This window comes from Ostrinia furnacalis, unplaced genomic scaffold (genome assembly GCF_004193835.3).
Source record: "Ostrinia furnacalis isolate ACB-3 unplaced genomic scaffold, ASM419383v2 OfSCF6554, whole genome shotgun sequence".
Lineage (NCBI taxonomy): Eukaryota > Metazoa > Arthropoda > Insecta > Lepidoptera > Crambidae > Ostrinia > Ostrinia furnacalis.
The window spans coordinates 460,393-477,593 of NW_021136793.1; the positions used below are offsets into that span (position 1 = coordinate 460,393).

The following is a 17,201-nucleotide window of genomic DNA, read 5'->3' on the forward strand; positions in this document are numbered from 1 at the left end:
AGATCGCAGTTTAAAAGATTGATGTTTTTCAGAGAGCGCTGCTGCCCATTCTCTGTTTGTTGTGTAGTCCCTAAGTCGCCTCTTACGACACCCGCGGGAAGAGNGGGACCACGAGTTGCTAAGATACAACCAAACCAACCCAGATGGCTCAGAACTACGACACTACTACAACCACGGCGTATGTGCCTCAGACAGCTCCAGCTCAAGGTATTGCAGCGACCCTATGAAGGTCCGCGCGGAGTGCACTTTAGAAGCTAACTTCGACGCCATGTCGAAAGCTAAAGAAGCACAAGTGGGGAACCTGAAGTTGAATTTGCCACTGGTCGAGGACGATTATTTGATGCCTTCGCCACAGCACAATCAGAACGCATCGACGTATATGGACTTGATAGGGGAGGGCGGGGAAATTGAGGAAGGTCAAGACGAGAAGGAGTTGCGTTATAGCAGTTTCGTGGGACCGAAGCGGTGTGTGGATAACCCGGAGTACTTGATGTCGGAGGAGAACGTGCCGGCGCAGACTCTGGGTATCCCTACGGAGCCGGTGCCCCTGGAGTCGCTGTGCGCGAGCGAGGGCAGCGGGAGCGAGAGCACGCCGCGGCCCGGCACCAGCAAGTACCTGCCGCAGCGGTCGGTCGAGGAGGAATCCATGTCCGACCACGAGTACTACAACGATCTCCAGCGCGAACTGCAGCCCCTCCGAAGAAACGAGACCACAGTGTGAGTGCAACATTGCCACAGTGTGATATTACAACGTATAGACTGATCTCCCGCGACTATTAACTCTAAAGTAAGCGCGCCCGCGCACCCCCTGTGCCATTGGTGTGATGGCTAGTGTTAGCTTGTTGATATAAATCGACTAAGAATTTTATTAGTTTTTAAGGACCATTTTTGTTAAATTTTTCTACCTAAAAATGTAAAGGAACTGTTATAATATGTATTAGTAATATGCATAAAATATTATTTCATTTTAGGTGCTCGCACGATGCTCTTAACAATATATAAGTTATTTATTAATTTAGTTATAAGGAAGGCTATGTTTACGTTACTCGTATGCTGTAGCGTTAAGTAGCTAGGCGAGTGTTATTTTTATTTTAAACTGTGATAATTAGTTTAATTTTAATACGACGGAGACCATGAAACGAGCTGAGTGTAAAAGGCTTGGTAGGGACGTATTGGTAGATGGTGTTGCCATTGACTATGTACTTAAGAGGAGCCGCAGTTGCTTAGTCTTTTTCAGCGGATTTTTCTGTTTTCTTGCCATTTAATAGCACTAGAGCAAAGATTTAGCGCTATTTTAGGAACTAAACAGGAATAATGTACGTTTGTATGACTAAGTGCTTTCTGAAATTTCCTCTTAAGTCCACGTAGGATGCGTGGACACGAGCGGTCGCTCAAATACATTCACAAACCCATTGTGAATATTTAAATAATATTCCATAAACATTCCTCTTGTAAAACTACAATTTCCACGATCATAAACGATATATTCCAATCTCATTCCTCTAATATCGTTAAGTAACGAATAAATACTTAGATGAATTTATAATTAATCTCCATTATCAAGCAAGCCAGTAATCATATTCTTGCCGTTTAATATTGATTTTAATCAATAGCTAATACATGCATTTTAGCTAACTTGCCTTTTACTCAGTCTACGTGCAAATTTCAATTTGTATATTATTTCTTATACTTGTACATATACATTATTTGTTTAATATAAACTGTAAACTTGATAATTTTTTACAGCAGGCCACAAAAGACATAAATTTTAAGTTAACTATTATTATTTTATATGAGCTGTCTTTTAGCACAAAAAAGCTCAAATTCCCAACTTAATGCAAATATAACTATTACATTTTACCTATTATTAATTAGTTAAGTGTTTGTTTTATAGTTAGACCAAACCACATTTGCCATGTATTTGTAAATAATATTAAATTGCTACGCTATTGTACATAAAAGTAGTGATCAGATATCAAATTATTGTATGTACTTGCATATAAAATAAAGTTTTTAAATGTAATATAATGAATCATCTGCTCTTTTGAAGCTCTAAATTTTATTGTGCCATCGAATATGAAATAGATATAAATCTACGGATAAATATAAAGACAAATTATATATGCTACTTGTTTTAGTCTGCGTCAGTAGAGTTAGGTCATCTTCGTAATAATAATTACTTATTAAAAATCTACTTAAAATATTGGATTGTCTCAGTGATCTCAATGTTTGCAGTCAATTTTATTCACATCACTATAGACAATGACAATTCAGTGTATATGTATGTTAGTCGTCATTTGTTGCAAGATAGCTAATTTCTATTGTAGCGGACTATGTTTATATGCATGACATAAAGTCATATGTTGTTGTATGTTGATGTCATGTATAAGTAAACATATTATTGTGTTGCACGATTGCATTTCGTCGAATACAAATGTATGATAAGTTTTACATGGCTAACATATTGTTTGTGTGTAGATATACTATGCGTCTTGGGGTAACGACGCGATTTATGTTGGTACTTGTACCTTTATAAATGAAAATTAAATAAACACGTCTGTTTTATTTCATTCCTTACTCTTTAGATTTATTTTTGAACCTCTATTTCCAGTAGGGGCTATACTCGTATTTAAATAGGAACACCGTTAAAAACATTTTAAACACTCAATACATAACTACCTATGTATAGGTCTCGCATCTTTCGAAAAATAACACTACCTTTGTTAAATAATTAGATATTCATGAAAACTATTTTTATTACTATTCACAAATAATTTCTTAACGTAGGCCTCTCACACACTTGCGTCTTGTCGTCGAGTCAAACGCGCGCGGCGCTTGCGCAGCCAACACAGCCTGAGCCCCGATTACGGTCTTGGTCAGCGTAATGATCAAAACAGCGTACGTCAGCTGTTTTGACCAATCGTATCGCAGAATCGATGAAGCGCGTCTGGATTGGAGACGTTAAAAATTACCGTAATCGGGGCTCATGCAATTTGATCACATTAAATTTTTCTTTAATTTAGAAACTTAATGCCTGTAAATCAGCCTTTATAAACTTGTCTAAAAAAGTGCTGCGCGGGTGCTGTCAGTCAACGACGCTGTGGGGTCCTAAGCTCCAAAAATACCACAATTTTATGTTATGTATGAGTCATAGTCAAAATTTTCTTAAATATAGATAGACCTTAAAATAAAGAAAACTTAAAATTAGTAATCCGTACTCTCCTGGCACATCTGCAGCGGTTCTGCATACTCAAAACAAGGGTGTCAATATCCTGTTGTGGAATACTGTCCCAAGACCTGCTAAGATTCAAGAAAAGTTGGTTTTCATTTATTTATTTATTTATTTTATAGAAACCAACAGCGATACATTAAAGATGTTAGTATAAGATTTAGACTGTACATGCACAATATCTTTAGGGAAATTCCTAAGAGCTCTTTTCTGAAGTATATCCCAGGCATGGTCAAAAGGATTTAAATCAGGGGATTGTGCAGACCAGTCGCAACGGCGCCTGCTCTGAGTTCCATTTTTTCCGTGGCAGCATGTCTGGTAAAACTTCTCGCACCCATCTTTTCCAGAACATGTATGCTAAGCGTTGCGCCTTCGCCACTGCTTCCTCAGATGTAAGTCGATTTCATCAAAGTCCCCGATACAAGACAGATTTGAATATCTTACCAAAAGAATATGATTCGGCGTTAACGACTCTCTCGTTGTCTGATCCACTGACACATGAGACAATGGGCGACTATTGACCATGTTATGTTCTCCACCTCCGCCATTAACGTCGAGAACGTTTCCTCTTTTAGGGCTCTCTCTCCGATGACAATTTTAAGTCACGTTTCTGCAAGGCAGTTTAGGCGTACACTGACTGGAATTAAGAGGTCGTAATGGCCAGTGCCGCGAATGCCATTCTTCTTAGACCCATTATTAGGGAGTCTGGAGACAACGATGGGACTATATCTATGTTTACTGCACGAAAGTTTAAGCAGGTAAATAACGCGCCATACCTTTTTTCGCGTCGCCTTCCTACAGCTACGAGTACTTCCTTGGGCCCGAAAAGGTCTAGTCCGCAGCAAGTAAATGGACGATTATGGTGCGCCAACCGAGAATGTGGAAAATCTCTCATACGTGGAATTCGTGGAGTGCATTTTCTTATTCTGCACAACATGCACTGCGACACCACAGTTTTCACGGAAGGTCTTAAGTTAACAATCCTATATTTTTGCTTCAACTCATTGACGACGGTTTCTTGATTTCCATGAGCGGCCTTCACGTGATGGTGCCTCACTATAAGGCGTGCCACGCGGTGTCGTCCATCCAGTATGACGGGCCTTTTCATCTCCAAGTTAACATCTTCTGCTGCGTCAATTCAACCTATAACTCTAAGCAAACCCTGCTCATCTTCAAAGGGAGTTAAGGTTAGTAACCGGCTACTGCGATCTACACATTTTCCATTCCTTAATGCCGTGATCTCATCGCTAAAGGTGTCCATCTGCGCCTGTTTTATCAACAGTTATTTCGCTTGTCTCATTGTATCGCAATTTACCGGTAAGTCCTCATAACTAGTCAATAAACTTGAGTGCGACCGCGTAGCTCTTACCAGGCAAAGAGAAACGATCTGGATCAGGCACAGGTAAGGCCTCAAGTGAATTTCCCATAACCATGACGTAACCCGACTGCATTTGTTCTGTTTCAGATTGAACCATACCTGCGGGCCATGATGTTTCAACGCCGTACAGGAAAGAAGGCCCCGTGAACCATTCGCCGCGAAAATAATTCGTCGAGTATGTTCGTGACTATCTCCGTAGAAGCGTTCTGTTGCCTTAGCTGAACAGTAGAGTTGAAAACTGGATAATGCAGCAACTTATGATGAGGTAGACCACAGTTGACAACTCCATAGAACGACCGGTCGTCCAGGGAAAAGTCGAAGGAACCCGATCGCGTGGCAGGTCACCAATGCGCTGGACCGACCAAGTGAAAGCAGCAGTGGGAGACGGCTTATGTGACTGCACCAGACAGTCTGCCTATAGAGAGAGATGGAGGGAGATCGTGCGGAGAGTTGTATCCGCCTCTACAACCGATGTGAACAACGCCTCAACGTGACCACGACCGCTCTGCCAAGAGCGTAACGACTAAGAAGACCACAGTTGTCTACGTCGCACACCGGCGCAGTGCAAGTTTCTCTGCTGTGACGGGATGACGAGCCATTTGAAACTGAGTCCGCTGCGCTTCAGGCTTTAGTAAAGCGCTTGCATTCCAACAGCGTATGGTTTGCTTCAGGTAGCGGGAAGGCGCTGGATGCAGGCCGCTACCAACCATGCGATGTGGAAGTCATTGGGGGAGGCCTATGTTCAGCAGTGGACGTCCTGTGGCTGAAATGATGATGATGATGATGATGATGGTTTGCTTTAAGACAAAACTGACATTTGTTGACATCTTGTTGTTCAGACTGTAACAACACTGCTTGCGGACGGTTGGTTGAAATGTCACGTAGTCAATACTTGGTCTGGTAGTAGCGTGATTCCATGCAGTAGGTATTGGACGTAGTCGATATCTTTATAGCTTCTTCTTTTAGAAAATTTGATAGCATAAGCAAGCGAGGCATCTTTCCTTCAGTGATCAGTGGAAAACTAAAGTCTGACCATTTTGATACGAGGACTGTCGGTAGTTTTNCCCCTGGCGTCGCTGTGCGTGAGCGAGGGCAGCGGGAGCGAGAGCACGCCGCGGCCCGGCACCAGCAAGTACTAGGGCATGCAAACCGGTTAACCGGATAACCGAAAAACCGGATAACCGACACAATTTGGAACTCGGTTTTTGTCAGTTATAAATCCGGGTTTTTCGGTTTTTCTTCTACGATTTTAGATAATTTAATTGCTCATACAAGAACATGCTTCTTTAGTCATATCAATAAAAACAATTATTGTAATGCAATGTGAATGAGTAGAGTATAGTCTATAGGCTATGGTATTGAACTAAAGTACCATGTATCTTCTAGCTAAAGCTACACTCAACATCAAATAAACCGCACCTTCCGCGACGCGAACTTTAAAGATTTTCTTCTGACACAATCATGGTACCCCAACAATATTGGTGTTATTTGAAAGCCCAATAAATATCCTTAAAGAAAAATACATTTAATTTCTTAATAAATGATTAACATATACCATAAATGTGACTTGAAAAAATACCTCACTTTGGGCCCACCTATGGGATCAATTAGACCAATTTTGATGGTTATAAAACCAAATAATGATTTCACGTGTCCTCTTTAACAGCTGATGGATAGCAATTAAACCCAACTTAACAGTTTTATAGCCATAAAAGTTGGCTCTAGCGTAACTACCTATTTTTTGAAGAAATGACTCTGGATCCTTCTAAAGACACATTTTTGGGGTAAAAACCTTTCCTTTAATGAAATGAAGTTTAGAACTAGGCTTTCAAATGGTACCAATGTTGGTGGGAAGTGGGGATGCTGCATACGTTTGATAAGTGCTTGTCGCGGGAGGTGCGATTTATTTGATGCCGAGTGTATAAGCGCGCGGGCGCAAAATGGAACGCGCTTTGTATTTGACCATTGCCGCCATTATTTTTGCTTTGCTAGTCTCTGTCAGTGTCAACTTACATATTATTTAATTAAGCATAACTATGACCAAATGTTCTTCTTCTTTTTTGATGATGTTGGCAATACACCAATGNCAGCCGCCATTGGTTCTCTTTAAGTGTGAAGTTCCATACTTCAGCTGACTCGTAGTATGATTCTTTAAATGGTAGCCATTCTATCGGGTCTCCGTAAAATTCTGGAAGATCTCGTGGCGTGCATATACGGCTAATAGGTTACCGTTGTTGGTGTTTGCAGCAGAGATAGCCGCAATGTCTCTAAGTACAGCGGCCAACATGTGCACCGTGCCAGCATTTTTTCATAAGTGCTGACTCTTGATGTGGTACTGAAGAGCACAACTTGTCCGGTTGGGGTCCATTATCGTGGACAAGTTGCTCCTTTTCATGTTGCTCTCACACTATCGGCATTCTCGTGAAGCCGAAGGCTATTTGCGGAATATTCATCCTCAAGTTCCGCAATATCCGCCTCCAACTGCTTGTCAAGTAAATCCATAGCGATTTCGGCCTTTTGTTTCGCAGTTTCGTATTCAAGCCGTTTTTTCCTAGCTGCTATAGACGATTCCGAGACTTTAGAATTTGCTATGCTATTATGCACGACTATACTATTATGTACGGAAATGTCATTGTGACGTGCCATATTTTGTACCTCAGAGTCGTCGGAGGGCTGAATCTCCTGCTGTTCGCTTCGAGTTGCGCTCCGTGTATTCACCATTCTGGGTGGCGTAAAAAACATTGGATCCGCCTGGACCCGGCTCGAAGATTGTAATTGTAAGCCACCAGAGTATCCACGAAGTAGTTTAGAGAAAATTAAACTTAGGAGGAGAACCTCCACCGCGGAGGTTTCCCGCGTCGGCAACAATAAGAAAGGTATGATAGAAAGTTATTCTGATGCAGACCATGGCGGTTGTATGATTACTGGAAGGTCAACTTCAGGAGTATTGTGCATCTATGCAGGAGGTGCTCTATCATGGATGAGTCATCATCATCATCATCATCATCATCATCACAGCCATAGGACGTCCACTGCTGAACATAGGCCTGTCGTCGGTCCACCTTGTGGGTATACGTCCCACGCTGCGTTTTCCGGTACGCGGCCTCCACTCCAGAACCTTTCTGCCCCATCGGCCGTCAGTTCTGCGTACTATGTGCCCTGACCATTGCCACTTCAGCTTGCTAATCCGTCGGGCTATGTCAGCGACCTTAGTTCGTTTACGGATCTCCTCATTTCTGATTCGATCTCGTAAAGATACACCGAGCATAGCCCTCTCCATAGCACGCTGTGCAACTTTGAGCTTCTGTATAAGGCCTATAGTGAGAGACCACGTTTCCAAACCATAAGTTTTCACTGGTAACAAACATTGCGCATTGGTTGTAGACCTTAGTGGCTATATCAACCACAAAAGCCGAAATCGTGGCAGCAAGTAAAGCAGCTAAAGAGTGCATCTGGTTGACACGACTTATGAAGGACATCACGAATGGGGATGTTTCAACACCAGTACAGTACGAGCGTGCCCGCCGTGGCCGAGGGAGGCCGCCTACAACGGGCGAATATGTCGGCAAAGCATAGTTTCAAGAGGCCTTCCAAAAGGTTAAGTAACAGCAAGAGAAACAAGAACTCCAGATCGAGGCAGAGAATGAGATATCAGAACTGACAACAAAGGTACGGTCCTCTAGGACCAGGCACCGAAACAAGGCTCGCTGTGAAGCAAACCATGGAGGAAAATGAGACCGTGTACGGGTTGCTGAAGCGCGTGCAAACCGGGCTGGCGCTCGTCCAGAAGGTGAATAAGAAGTCGGGGCATTTACAAGGCCCTATGCAGGCGGCCCTCAAGGAGGTTATACCAACACCCTTGCTAGCCGCACTGTTTTCGAAAAAGTGCACAGAACGACGTCCTGTGGGCCGAGATCGACCAGATGAAGAAGGAGATGGGCGAATTGAAGACCCAACTCCGGGCAAAAGCTCCCATGAAAGAGACCTCGAAGGAGACGATACCCTCCAACATGGAGAAGTAGGCGGCGAAAGACATGAGCGTGATAACGACGCGGATCAATGCCCGAGTGGAAGGGCTGGAGCCGCGCCTGAACCCCGAGCCGAGGCTTTGCCCGCCTCTAAGTTTCGAGAAGCGACGAGAGGAGGCCCCTTTACAGCCTACTCCGAAAACCCCGGCGATGACAAAACAAGCGGCAAGAGGGAGCGCAACCGAGAGGGTACCAGACCAGCCGCCTTAGGTCTCTTCCAACCCAAGGACCGAAGAAGCCAAGAAAGAAGCAGAAGAAGGGGAAGGCCCCCCCGAAAGAAACTGCCCCACCCGTCCCTCGCCCTCTACCGCCTGCCCCGACTTCAATGAACGAGGGCTGGAGCACAGTGGTGAAACGAGGTAACACGAATGGGAAGGACGTGAAGAAGGCGCCCATCAAGGGCCAGAAAAATGCGGCTCAAGCCGGTGCCAAAAGCACGCCCACCAAAGTCCGCGGCTGTGGTCCTATCCATACAGCCTGCGGTCAGCGAGAAGGGTGCTACCTACGAAAAGGCCATTCTTCTTCTTCGTCGCTACACTCTTGCCAGAGTGGTCGTGGTCGTCACACCAGGTCCGGTGGCAAGCTGGTGAAAAGGCCATTACAGAGGCTAAAAAACGGGTGGACATTGCCGAATTAGGCATTGAGGCCGTCCGATTCCGCAGAGCGCTCACAAGTGCCACTACCATCGAGGTACCGGGAGCGGCGGCCGCAGTGGCCAAGTTGGGAGGGTGTTTCGTGGAGGCTGTAAAGGGCGGCAATCTCCGCCGAGATTACACGGGACTTTTCGCCGCCGTGACGCCCTCTGTCAGCGGCCAAAAGGGTGACAGACGGCCGTCTCCTGGTTGGATGGGTTGCCGCCAGGGTGAGGCTTCTCCCAAACCGCGAGCTAAGGTGTTTCCGGTGTTTGGAGGTCGGACACATCCAGGCAGTATGCCCGGCAGATGTGGACCGCAGCCGGCCATGTTGCCGGTGCGGACAACAAAATCCAAATCGCTCGATAGCTGGGGACGAAATGGGGACTCTGCTGACTGGGTGGGGACATACTCACCCTGTATTAGTGGCTGAAGACCTGAACATGAAGTCGCGTCATGGGGCTCCCGACAGACGGACTTGCGAGGGGAGCTGGTCGAGGACTGGCTGACGGCCAATGGTCTAGTGATTTTGAACCAGGGAACGGTCGACACGTGCGTGCGAATGCAGGGTGGCTTGGTCGTGGATGTCACTTTCGCGAGCCCTGCCCTAGCGCGCCGTGTCCAGAGCTGGGAGGTACTGGAGGAGGTTGAGACATTATCGGATCACCGATATGTGCGATTCGAGCTCGCCTCCTCCCAGTCTGCCCCGATCGGCCCAAGCTGTTCCCCGGAGATCGGCCCGAGATGGGCATTGAAGCACCTGGACAGGAACACGTTAATTGTTGCGTCATTGGTGGAACACACAGCACTCGCACAGCAGTGCACTGACCAGCTCAGAGAAGAATGCGTTTCAGCTACTCCAGCCTACTCCCGACACCGTAGGCGACGGAACTGGGATGAGACACAAGATGGCCCACTTTACGCCGTGTACCAGGAGGCCAAGAAGGTTATAGGGGTGCGATAGGGGCGGCTAAAAACGCCGCCTGGGAGGAGCTCCTCTCCACCCTTAACCAGGATCCGTGGGGGAGGCCATATCGGCTTGTCATGAACAAGCTGCGCCCGCGGACTCCCCCACTCACCACCACCATGGATCCTGGTCTCCTGAGGAACGAAGTCGATGCCCTCTTTCCCGCAAGACAGGCTTTCACGCCGCCAGTATAGTTTGACTCAGACGGTATAGATCGAGAAGACGCAGCGGAAACAGGAAACTGAACTGACGTAAGCTTTATTTTATAAAAGGCATCATCACTACTTACATTTTATGTTAGGCGCAGCGTTAGAGATATGACGTTTATATGTTAATTAATATTAATATTCAGCCCTGGGCACGTGCTCTCCTTTGTATTGGGCCATCCATCTAATCAAAATTCATAATCAAACTTATTTCTAAAGAAAGGATTGCACGGATATTTTCTAGGACCAAAGTAGGTAATCATCAGGAGGAATCAAATGAATCCAAACTCAAATAGGATTGAAGTTCTCGTCAATATGAATCAAACGAGCCCAAACCTCAATGCAGTTGTGTAGTTTGATTGCGGAATTCCTATGGCCACCTTCCAGCTCCGTCATCAGACCCTGGTTACAATATAGGATTGAAGTAATCATCAATACGAATCAAACGAGCCCAAACTCGATGTAGATGTATTGTTTTAGTGCGGAATTCAAATTCAAATTGTTTATTTGCATAGTAAGTTCCCTTGGCAACCTTCCAACTCCATCATCAGGCCCTGGTTACTGATATAGGATTGAAGTCCTCGCCAATAAGAATCAGACGAGCTCAAATTCAATGGAGTTAATTCATTTTAGTGCGGAATTCCTATGGCCGCCTACCAGCTCCATCATCAGACCCTATATACCATAATAGGATTGAAGTTCTCGTCAATGCGAATCAAACGAGCTTGTGTCGTTTTATTGTAGAGTTCCTATGGCCACCTCCAGCTCCATATTTTCTCTCGAGTTGAAATTTTGCTTGCACGTGTGGAAGAAAAACGGGCTTGACAGATACCAGACAGGTGATGTAAATAAAATCTTGACGTGTACGACGTAGAACGAACGTGGGAGGGAGAAAGAGTATCACAGAAAGTCGCATCCAAGACCAAATGTCCGTCATCTGGTCCAGGGGACTAAAGTCATTATGGTCAGGCCTTTTGCTATCGTGCAAATTCAAATAGTTTATTCAGTACATAGGCCCTTCTCAGGGCACTTATACACCTCCCAAATATAGCTTGCCCTACCACCACTTCGGGACAACATATGGGCTGGTGCTGAGAAGAAGTGGCGGAAGAAACCTTCAAACAGTCACCTTGGTCCGTCAGAGACCTAAAGGTTCAAGTACTGCCGGGATACGAATGGATGTAGTCTCGTCGTAAAATGCATATCGTAGAATGAGATCTGCGCTTTTGATACAAGAGAGGCCATGAAGGCGAAGACCTATCTACTAATAAAGAAGAATTAACAGACCTGGGGACGGCCTAACTTATTTCAAGACGAATGGAAATTAAAACCAAAAGTGAAGTCAAATCACATCCACAACTGGCATTGTTCCATACGGCTGTCTGAACCACCAGGATTGGTGACCATCGTCCACAGTACATACGTACAACAAATACATACGTACATATGAAATCTTTGTATCGGAAAAGTCTTTTTCCTAGGGATTTTCCTTCAGTCGCTTAGATAAAATATTTTATAGGTGTCTAAATAGTAGACACCTTTTCAAAAATTGCCTCATAGACGTCGCTTGCCCAAACCCATCTGCAAAGAAAGTTCGTTATTATTGTAGTTGCAAGGAGACCAGCAGAATTTACTTTTACGGAAAAAAAAAATCCGACTCGAGATCTAAAGGAGCACAGTGCCACCTAGTCATTTTGCAGTGTACTAAGTTTGAGTCAGCATGGAGTCGAAAAGTGTGAACCGTTTTAATAGGGGCTGGTTTTATTTTCCACAGTTTCCTCCATGAAGAAAATAAAATATTTGCTGTCGTCTCCCATTTTGTTGCACTTTCAACTGTAACTTTAATTTATTTAAGATTTTCTAAATAATTGCCTATTTATGCAGTGTCACATACTCATGGCTAGAACGCGTAGTTCGATTGGTGGGATCACGTGGTCTAAAAATAATAATAGTCCGATTACTTAATCGGACCAAGCGGAAAAAAAAGTTAATGTGGTCCCATCGGTAGGACAAAGGCAGTAGGACCACGAGGCCACAGGGGATTCCTTGACCGACCTCCGACCGTCAAGTGGAGTAAACGAGTTGTCGAGTGGAGATCACCTCGGTAAATGGTCGCCTGCTACATGACATGTCACACCGACGACCTCAAGAAGAAGGCTGGTAGTAGCTGGAGGAAACAGTGCTTCTTGACGATGAAAATTTCCGTCTCCTTCCTAGCACACCTACTGTGACCAAAACTTAAGAACACTCAATCTTACTATAATTCGTAACTACGATGTATTGAAACAACTTATGTTAGTAAAATAGATTTATTTATAATTATAACAAAATATAATAATTATAACGAATTATTTAAGATACATAACTCGAAATTATACTAAGGCATATAAAGTCTCCAAAATACTATTACACAATATATTCGAAAAACCTATAGAATCTTTACGTAATTAAATTTAATAAAAAGGACGGAATTAATCAGACCCAAAATTCTACAATAATAAAATGGTGGCGAGTTTAATAATTACAATTATTCTAAAAAACTAGATAGTATAGTATGGTATCTTATTTTCTCTTTATTCAATAATAACGGACAAGTCATAAGCATGTAAATGCATCATTATTAGAAGATTCTTACAAAATCAATGACTGTTAAGTTTACGTAGCCACTTCTAAATTAAATGTCACTATATTCAATAAATAAAGAGAAAAAGAGAGATCTTAGCTTTGAAATGGTTTGTTGATTGCAACCAATAAATAAATAATATAAAAATAATATTCTGGTAAAGGTTTTTATACAGATACAAATTATAATATAACTGTATGTCCTAATCTAGTTTTAATATAAACTTGTCCATACAAATGTTTGCTTATTTCAAACAGTATTTGACACAATGATGTTTGCTATTCGAACCAATTAAAAAAAATCAAATTAATTGTTTCAACCAATCTGAAAGGGAAAACTGACGACAGTTCTATTCACGTCAGCCATTTTGAAACAATGAATCACATTTATCTCCTTTTTCCTGTGGTGAGGATATGGGCACGAGTGCGGATCTGTGGCCTTAAACACGTAACAAAACTTCAACGACAACAAAACACTGAGTTGCGATCTTATCGAGTAATCGTTCTATCAAAATGACCCTTGTGAATACAGATTTATAACTGTTTTTCAATGGGACGACGATGTAACAAAACTTCAATGACAACAAATCGTTGAGTTGCGATCCTATTGAGTAATCGTTCTATCGAAAATGACCCTTGTGAATACGGATTTAGAATTGTTTTTCAATGGGACGACTTCTGAACGTGAGCGAGATCTTGACTGAAAAAATACGTGAATTAGGCCACAGATCTGCATCACAGGAAAAAGGCATATTATGTATAGTAGTTATCACTCTAGTCAGCATTAAAAAGTAAATTAACCCACCCACACTCACCCACCTGCTTAAACGATGATTAAAAGCTAAATATACTCAACGCCTTGAGACCAAAAAAACCGCCGATTATATTTCAAGCAATGACTTTGGATCTGGCAAATATAGACAACATTAATTAATTGAATATCTGTCTTAAAATGGCTACGATCATAATATGAGTTCTAAAGACAACGTTCTACAGGGTGGAATTTTGTAACCACCTGGAGGGAAAGTACCCTTAATACTGTAGATAGAAAATTTTACTCAAAGAAAACATTCCTTTATTTTTTAAAAGAAAGAGAACTGCATTCAAAGATTAAAGCATAGAAAATTTTTCGAAAATTCACTACCATACCATACCATACCATACAATTTTCTGTACATAATTAAAATAATTTAAGATTTCATGGTTTTCCTTTCATTTGATTTATCAAGTTTGTTAGAGAGATTTCATCCTTATACTTAACCCTAATGATCGATGCAATAAAAATACAGAGTGTAATTTTTAACAGATTTTAGTTGGTTCGATTCCCAGGTGTGGCAAGCAAATTTTTGGAAATCTTTGAATGCAGTTCTATTTCTTTTAAAAAATAAAGGAATGTTTTCTTTAAGAAAAAAATTCTATCTACAATATTAAGAGTACTTTCCCTCCAGGTGGCATTACAAAATTCCACCCTGTGGTCTAGCACATGCATGACTTATGCCCATTTTCACCATCAATCCCTAATTTTAAAGTGACCCCTATGAAAACAAAATGCTATGTGTCACCATAGGGGTCACTTTAAGATTAGGGATTGATGGTGAAAACGGGCATTAGTGACTGAGATAGTTAATAAGGGAACGGCACTGGAGGGTGTTTTTGTGATGTCAGACGTCAGTGAGACTTCAGATGTGTTTCAGACTTGTATGCTCTGTCACGACATATTATGTCAATTATGTCACCCCTCACATAATTTTGGACCAACTTATTTTAATGGAATGGAATAAGATTGTGCTGGTTTCTCGACGCGCTATAAATCACGGCATGTAATGTTCACTGGGATGAACGTCAGTGGCATAATTTGACACAGTGTCATAACATTTGACACTCGTTCCTCAAGTTCTTAGGTTAAGCGCTTCTGCATTGACAAAAAATTAAAATACACATCAAAATTTTTATTTTTTTGCCTTATTTAGGGTCCACAGGTGTGATTTTATGTAGCGACTTCCAGTAAGAAGAATGTATCTTGGCAGAAGAACAGTAGGTATACCTAATATTTACTCTATTTAATGGAACCGTTCATTCATCGCTTATTTAGAATTGGCTGTTAAATGGAATTTCTTTCTGCCTCGAGGCGTTAAGTAGTGGTCAATTGATTTAATATTAAAGTAAATGTACATAAATATTGTCACTACTGTATAATTGGATACTATTTTCGACTTACCTTATTAAAGAGATTACACATTAACAAGTATACTTACTATTTTTGGAAGATCTTTGTCAAAATAAAACTTATTTTATCAATTTGACACATTGTTGCTTATATGTAACAAAATACGTACTTCAGCGGTGAAAAAGAATGTAGCCTTCCACTCTTAGTTTTATGCAGCGATCAGTCATCAATTAATAATGGAGAGACGAGGCTTAACGCAATATGAGTCTTTTAATATGAAATGTTTTCACAACACTGAGTGAGACAAAATAAATAAATAGTCAATATTAAGATCACCTCTGTCTTGCAGTCACTCTAAGTATGAACAAGACCAGTGCCGGATTAGCCACGTATCAAGAGTAGCAAATGCTACGGGCCCCGCGAATTTGGGGGCCCCGCGCTCCAAAGCCTGTCTGACCGAAATAAAAAAAGATTAATTTAGATAGGAGCGTAAAATATCTTGCATTAGGCTATGCTTTACTTTCACTTGAAAATCTAAAACTCGATTTCATCACGTTAAATCATAAAAATAAGTAGGTAGGTATTTTACGAACTTTTTAACGTGAATGTTCTCTAATAGGCCAGTAGAATTAAACACAAAAATGAATTAAATCTGAAACAATTCCTACTAAAGATTTTAGTGATTTAATGGCTTTATTAGTTGCCCATAAACTTTATGGCATAAAGACTCTCCTAGGTTTTCGACTTCGACGGAGTTGTGCTTAAGTGGTGGGGGCCCCCGAAAGTGGCGCTTTTTCGGTTTGCCGGTTATACCGCGTAAAGGACTTACCCTATCGAAAAGTGGTCTTCCTGACGGGTGAAGGGCATTTAATCCTGCATTAAATAAGACCAAATATATGTATATGTTTTGAACAAACCGTTCTCGTGCAAATGTTCGGCAAAGTAGAAAATATGTGTTTAACCCTCTCCACGTCCAATGGCGCTACCCGCAGGCTTCCAAGTCTTGAAAAGGAGCGCCTCAACCAGTAGCCGTTTTTAAAATTGTGACAGTTGACGAATTAAGGATCTATGCATAATGATCCTGAAAATAAACAGCTATCAAATATGGAGGTGTTTTAAGATGAACCAATTCCAACAAAAGTCCCATGCGCTCGGAACACTTAGAAACTTACGGTCGCCTATTTTTCCGAAATATCCGATTATATGACAGAAACGTCACAAGAGAAATTTAGAATGGTTAATTCTTAATAGTAAACAGCCACTTTTTTTCAAAAGTCTTCAGTTTAATAAGGGAAACTGACCAGCATAGTCGAATCGCCATTCGGGAAGAAAATGTGAGCTTTTACACGTCTCGTCAAACAACTGACTATTTGAACACTCAAAATATGAAATAAACAGGTCCAACGCTACAAAATTCTTGCTTGGAATCTAAGCACTTCTTTTGGTACCCATATATTAAAATTAAATGCGTGAACAGCGATTTATGTAGCCAGAAGCAACTGTCGGTGCGGTCAAAAACCATGCTTTGGAGGTGCCTCAAGCTTGTGAAAAATATTATTGGCAGGTAGTTGCTAATTGCTCATAAGATAGGCCCCCTTAATTTAATTTATTGTCCGTGGTGCATAATCTTTTTCTTAAAGGTTTTAAACCTTTGTTTGTCACCTGTCATCCGCTTTGCAATGGAGGGAAGTCGAACCTTAATTTCGAACTCCTCCTATGTTCTTCTGATTGATTTCGTTGCGGGTCCAATGACAGTTTAACTTTCCCCCGGGACTAACTTGACCTTCATTGGTTGGGTTTTTGTGGCGGTCAAGCTGTAGATCCTGGCTACACAGGAGTTGCAGTGGTGGGAACGAGAGGTGGGAATAGTCCCGTGCCTCAAGCTGAGTGGAAAAAATGCTATGAAAAGTGTTTCGGACACATTAAAAAGTACATAAATCATGACAGACAATACCAANAACAAGACAGAAGA

At 42.2% G+C, this 17,201-nt stretch overlaps 1 protein-coding gene across 1 annotated transcript; it reads left to right on the forward strand.

Annotated features, from left to right (window-relative positions):
* The first annotated feature begins 121 nt into the window (after positions 1–121).
* LOC114362522 (epidermal growth factor receptor-like) lies at positions 122–2,423 on the forward strand. The gene has a single exon (XM_028317957.1). The coding sequence runs from the start codon at positions 224–226 to the stop codon at positions 719–721; it is 498 nt and encodes a 165-aa protein (XP_028173758.1). The 5' UTR covers positions 122–223; the 3' UTR covers positions 722–2,423.
* The last annotated feature ends 14,778 nt before the right edge of the window (positions 2,424–17,201 follow it).